At 41.1% G+C, this 6,756-nt stretch overlaps 1 protein-coding gene across 1 annotated transcript in view; it reads left to right on the top strand.

Annotated features, from left to right (window-relative positions):
- LOC104507555 (clavesin-2) overlaps positions 1–5,392 on the top strand; it is a gene marked incomplete at its 5' end in the record, with an annotated part of 40,809 nt that extends 35,417 nt beyond the window's left edge. Inside the window, 2 exons of the mRNA XM_010148878.1 lie at positions 319–539; positions 5,097–5,392. Coding sequence (XP_010147180.1) covers positions 319–539; positions 5,097–5,184 — 309 coding nt within the window. The remainder of the gene's footprint in view (positions 1–318; positions 540–5,096) is intronic.
- Between the last annotated feature and the right edge of the window lie 1,364 nt (positions 5,393–6,756).

Raw genomic sequence — 6,756 nt, 5'->3', positions numbered from 1 at the left:
GGAAAAGAAAATAAAAAGAGGTAGACTGTCTCCATAATCTTCAATCCATATACTTGCTTGACATCATTTATTACCCTCTTAGGCCCCTCGTCCCTGCAAACATTTAAAGTCATTTTGGTTTTGATCACTCTGTAGATTTATGAACATAGTATGACCATGCTTAAGGCAGAGGCATTGTGTGTGTTGGTGGCCACCTCTGTTAGCCCAACACAGCTAGAATATTGGAACTGTACATTATCCTCTAATAATGGTGATGTAATTTGGGCTTTGATGATTTTTATGATACTACTTTGTTTTTACCTGCATGTGTACATACAGATATTCCTGCATGGTAATAACCTCAACAGCCTGCATCAGCTAATACACCCTGAGATCCTGCCGTCAGAGTTTGGAGGAATGCTGCCCCCCTACGACATGGGGACGTGGGCACGAACACTGCTTGACCACGAATATGATGATGACAGTGAATGCAATGCAGATTCTTACAACACTCCTGCCAAGGATATAGAAAAGGACCTCTCTCCCAAATCCATGAAAAGGTGGGTTAAAGGTACTGTGGTCTTAGTATTGACATAAGGTTAATATTTGCCTTCCTCCTCTTTTATGAAGCTGGGTAGTTCCCTCCGTTTATTATATATGAGGGCCAATTCTTTTCCTTTGTTAAGATCACTGTTGATTATAGACCTTAGTGCTGAGTATTACCCATGTGAGTTGTGAGCTCAGTACAGGTAATTATTTTCATGGTGCCATATAGGTATTGTATACAGTACTGTGTTTGGAATAAGCTGATATCCCACCCCAGTCTACAGTAAGTATTAGAGAGACAGTGCTAGCTGGAGTGAGCCTCGGTGCAGAGGATAAATTGAGGCCAATTATCCAGCTGGGTGGTGATGGTAACTTTTCCCTTCCTCCATCCTATAGCCCAGTGCCTGGTAGCCACCAGCCTGTAGGCTCCAGGACATTTACAGCAGCTGAACTGTCAGTCACAGTGACTGCACAGAACGTGAGAAAAAGTAATGAGGAGAACCAGGACAAAAATCAGTGCCAGTTGTTATGCTCGGGTCTGCTAACCATCCTGGCATTCTGATATTCCTGTCTTTGAGAAGATACAGTATAATTGCTTGCTGCATTGTACCATTCAAAATAACTGTAGGGAGAGGTTAGTTAGCTTTCCAGTAACTATGGAAGCAGTGAGGTGATTCACTTGGGAGGGGTAAACCTGGTCCAACCTTGCCAGGGGAGTAGAAGAGAAAGGAGAAAGATTACAGCAGGGTGATAGAAAAGGTTAAGCAGGGCAGCAAAAGTCAGAGTACAGCTCCAAAAGGGTAGGCCTAGAAATGAATCAGAAGAGAATGAACAGGGCAGAAAACAATATGTAATATATTATTAAAATTAAGTCAGAATATGCTCAGCTGAGAATTCAGTTTGAGGAGATGGTGTTTGATGCAAAAGGAAGAGAGACTCTGGAAGGAGACCAAACAGGATTAAATATTTTCAGACTCCTCATCCAGGAAGGTGATTTTGTCTGGAAAATGTTGTATAGACTGGGGAGAACAGTGTGGTTTGAATGGGAGATATATTTTGGGAAATAGAGGAGACAAGAGGAGATTACCATAGGAATAAAAAAGGAAAAAAAGCCCTGAAGTTTAAGGATTTTGTGCTGGGAAAAAACCCTACCCTATTGTCGTGGTTAGACCAGCACAACTGTTGAAAGTGGGAAACAGCAAGAGACTGGATGGGAATAAACTAGGATAAGGACAGGTTAAAAACGGTCCTTGAAGCCATGCGACAAAGATTCAATTAACACAAGTAATGGAGAAAATGGGACAGCAAAGAGCCAGGGGAAAGGGAAGAGTGAGCAATAAATTTATATGATTTGCATGTACTACAAGAATTATGAGATGATAGTGAAGCGGTCTTGGGGAGAAGTGATCCTTTGGAGCAGACTTTTCCAGGCTATCCTGGGTAAGCACATTATTAAACAGAAAATCATGGATTAACCAGATTCTTTATTCCTTCTCAAAGAATCCTTTCTCATGCTTACCTTGTTTATTCTCATTTAACTTGTGCTTGAAAAATCCTTCATGTGGAATTACATTTCAGTGTAAACTTCAAATTGACATTCTTTCAGCCTGGGTTAGCTGACACAGTGGGAGACCTGCTGCAGAAAATAAGCAAGTTGAAATTTGTATCTGCATAATACTGGGTTGAAATTTCCTCACGTCTTTGCCTTCTTTTTTTCAGTTAGCGTGCCTGCAGCACCTGCTGGAATCCTCCTTCCCTGCTGTTGGATATAAAAACTACTTACTGTGCTAGTACCAAGTAGAAGGGAGTGGTAGTAAGATGGACAGGAAGTCCCAGGACTTTGATGCATTAAGTGCACAGACTGTGTTAAAACAGAAATAGAAAAGTTAAGGTAAAACAGATAAACTGTATTTCATTAAAACTTAAATTTAACTTGAATTTGGCACCTGAAGGGTTGTTTGTCTCAATTTAAAACCACACTCGGTGTGGTATGTTAGTGGAGAAGGTTTTTAACCTATAAAAACCCATGACAGTAAGTCATTGAAAAGTGCTTAACATTTTAAAACAAAATTCACAAGCATCTTGCTTGTGAACAATCTAGCTTGTCCAACAATTACCTTGTTTAATTTGGCTTGCCCTTTTAAAATTAGTTCAATGCTCTGAAGGAATATCCTTATAAATTCATTTGTTACTCATTTTGTCCCTGTATGAACCAGTGACATTCCTCCAGATCTCCTTGAACTTTTGGTGAAATGGATAGTCTCTACTTGAAAGAAAGGCTGGTCATGGGGAGGGTGGTGGAGATAAGGAGGAATTAATCCCATCTGTAGCACAGACCTCTGGGGAGAACGTGTCCATGTGATGTGGTGCCACTGCAGCTGTCTCAGCAGTCATGTTTAGCTGGTGGCTCTGTCCATCCGTGGCTTCCATGCCCGAGGCACCCAGCTGGAGACCTATGTCCCCTTCCCACGTAATCCTGCAGGGCAGATGTCTGTGTTGATCAGCTTTTCAAAGTATCTGCGTGTGGCTTTGGTTCCGGAGCTCTGCAGTGGGGCTTGGTAGCACAACTCTGTCGTACTGTGTTTGGTGAGAACTTATTCAGAAACATCTGTAAAATTATTTGGGAGGTGTAGATAGAAGGTGCTGTAGACTTACACAAATGTTTTTCCTTTTGCATGCCTTCATTCCTGAATTGCTGCTGAATGGAATGAAACGTGACAGTAAATGTTGATTTAAAACTGGATGAAAACGATGTCTCCTTCTTCAAGAAAACTAGGCTCCTGAGCTTACAAGCCACAGATCAAGGCTTGTGCGGTTGCATTTTCACACCTGCGTTGGCATCAGGGAGTAAGGTAGCCCTGGGAATCTGTGGCCAAAACTGCCTCAGTGGGAAGTTGAGGCCATGTTTGCAGCCTTTCCAGCGCCCCTTCAGTTCCCCAGCTGAGAACGGGAAACCTTGGGTGCTCAGACATTGGCAGCCTAGACAAAGGCTCAGTCTCCTATTAGGACTTGCATTCAGCTGGCAATCCTTTGAAATTAGTATGCTTCCACAGCATTTTTTATCTTGATGAACTGAATTTTCCAGGAGTACAGCTTCCCACCCGCAAATTTTCAATCAGCTTTGAATTGGCACGGTAGCTTGTGAAGATTTAAAAAAAACATCTTTAATTCAGTGGTTTAGCTTTTTGCCCGAGGAACTGACCAACGTTCTAGAGGAGGGCTATTGTACAGTTTTAATTAAAAATTTTTAATTATGTTTATTGCAAGAGAGACCATCAGATTTTTCAAGCTAATTTTCTGCATTTTAGCATTAGTCAGAGAACGTGGTAAGTATTATTAGAAAATATCCTTGTGATTAAAGTTTTCACCTCTGCTTTAATTCAGATGTTTTTCTTGTGTTTTTGAAGGTTTTCTTTAGATTTTTTGAGAAAGACCAAACTGCCTCCTGCTATCAGCCTCATTCATTGGTTTCAGTGGATGATGCCAATTTATAAGAGTGGGGGACTGACTCTGTGTGTTTATCTTAGGAGAGGTCAGACTTCGTAAAGGTTTTTCTCTGTGCTGTAGCCCTCCAAATGGGCAGTTTGGGAATGTAGCAGTGTTGCAGTCACACTGTGCTTCCCCTGATCACAAATAGATGCCTACATTGTAGAGATGTGCATATGCTCTAGCAATCTCAAACCTTTACAGAAATCAAGAGGAATAGGCATTTCTAGTGTGAGTTTCATCTCGCTAAAGGAAGCATCTAACAAGGGTTGCTTTTACTGTACCCCAGAAGTGTCTGCTTTTTGACATAGGTGACATAAGACCCCATCTAAACAATTTGAATGTTGTTTTTAATAGAGCATTTTGATTTTGCTGTGGGTTGGGGTTTTCTCTTTTTCTCACGTGGGTGTTGCAGGGTACCAGTTTTATTAGGCTTCTGTGCTGAATCAGAGAATCTGGAGAAATGTTGCAGTCATCACTGGCTTTGCCCTTGCAATCCTTCTCTGCTCTGTTCGGTTGAGCTGATAAGTGAGTTTGACAGATATGTCCTCTGCTCCAGAAATCCTGCTGGCCATGGCAGGATTCCCTAGGGTTGGCTTAGGAGCTCGCACTGCTGTGTTTAAGTGCTATTCAGGAAAGGAGTAACTTGTGCTTCCAGCTAACACATGCCAGTAATTGCAGTGTGCCATTAGCCAGGGGGGTGGCTGAACTGTACCTTCTTTCCCAGCCTGGTGCCATATAACCTTCTGGTAGAGAGGGTCAGTGCTTAAGTCGGTACAAATGGCAGCTTAGTTTGCCCTCTGTTGTGTGCTGAGGTTGCACCCTGCTTCACTGTTTCACTGAAGAAAAGAGGATCCACTTAATTACACCTTTTGCTCCTATATCCACAAATCAGCCCTTTAAAGCAGCCACATAATCACTCCTTGGGGGTATTTTCTGACCATTTGCAATCACCTGAAGCCTGGGTAATGCTGTACCATTATTTTTAAGCCCTAGCAGAAATAACAATAAACAAAAGAAAGCTGAGGTTTACCCTCATTTGTCTTGATCTTGAAATGTCAAATAAGCATGTTATCTCTCTGCAGGTCTCAGTCGGTTGTGGATCCTGGGGTGCTGAAACGCATGGATAAGAATGAAGAAGAAAACATGCAGCCTTTGCTTTCACTTGACTAACATGTTTCTGAGCATCGGACACAAACTGAGGTGGAAGGCACTGCCTCTCAGCAACAAGCAGAACACTGGGAAGGAGTGTACCAGCTGGAATCCTATTTACTCATATTAATGTAGCATAATGGCAGCAGGCAGCAGGTTTTACTATTCTGCCTGAATTCTGGATGCCCTGGGGTGAAAAAGAAGATGAGAAAAAAATGGAAAATAAAATGAAATAAAAAATAAAGAGGAATCAATAATTTATTCTGTAAGTGCCAACTTGTTTGTAAATACAATATAATCTTCCAGTTTGACTTTGTAAGTTATGGTAAACAAATGCTATGGAAATGAGTGACTATTAAATATGTCAGTCAAGTGCACCATAAAAAAAAGAGAAGAAAACGTGTGCGTGCTCACTCAGCACGCATGCACACAGAGAAACAGATACTGGACAAAGAAAACTATCAAAGCCAATTACATGTTGGCCTTCTCCTAGGAAGCCATACTGCAGCTCACGTACTGACTGCTGCTTTGTTTTCTCTCTGCAATGCTCATGTAGTATGCAAAGTTAAAGAGCGAATATAAGAACTTGGAGATACTGTAATTGGTTGAATTCCTAACTGTGGGGACTGGTTTCCCGAATAATGTTGTGGCTTAGGATTGTGATTTAGCATAAACCATGTAGCATTGTGAAAAGGATAACAGATGAGCTGGAACCAACTCTTTGACAACTTTGTCGTTTGGCTGTATGGATCTGTGAGGTTTCTTCCTTAAATTTTCATTTACAGTTCGCAAGTATCCCGGCTTGTTACACTAACCTGGGTATTGTAATGTGGGACACATTGGAGTTACTTCTCTTGCATTTTGGGTGCATGACAAGAATTTTTCCAGAACTCTGTTCTCCCTTGGAATGAGAAGATAGTTCTCTAAATACAACGTAATAACCGGTATTTGAAAGTAAAGCCTGGCCACAGAGGTTAGAAGTTAATCACTGAATCCTGTACAATGGGAGACTGGATACATACATATATATATATATATATATATATTTACCAATCTCTAACAAGCATACAAGGTGACATTGTTAGACAAGTCTGTTTAACTGAAGGTTTATACAAGAAATCATACCTATTCAATGTACTTAGATATATTATAGGTTGTATATTGAGACAATGTCATTATTAATATAGTAAAACTTTCCATAGAACAACAGCATCCCACTCCAATCAAGGGTTATTATGAATAAGTTGTAGTCAAACATCTCAGCCTATGTGTTTAGGACACTTCTGTTTTGGTTGTAGTGTAACTGTATATATTAAACATGTGCCATAATAGGGAAATACATTTTACCTCAAAAGGGCAACAGGTTTCGCTAGGGATTGGGTGCATCAGCTGAAACGCAGGGGCTGTTGTCATCTTTGTGTGCTAGCTGATGTGTGTGCAGCCTGTTGTGTGCTGAGACAAGAATGTCATTCCTTACTAGGACTTAACTCTCAACAGTGAGAAAACACAGGGTGCCCACCAAGACACCTGAGTAGTTAGAGGTATTGTAAGAGCATGTCCGGGCAAAGGAGGGGTTAGTTGAGAATACACTGA

The sequence above is a fragment of the Eurypyga helias genome, unplaced genomic scaffold (genome assembly GCF_000690775.1).
Source record: "Eurypyga helias isolate BGI_N326 unplaced genomic scaffold, ASM69077v1 scaffold9183, whole genome shotgun sequence".
Classification (NCBI taxonomy): domain Eukaryota; kingdom Metazoa; phylum Chordata; class Aves; order Eurypygiformes; family Eurypygidae; genus Eurypyga; species Eurypyga helias.
The sequence above is the reverse complement of the archived record's forward strand: the minus strand, read 5'-3'. Positions and strand labels throughout refer to the sequence as shown.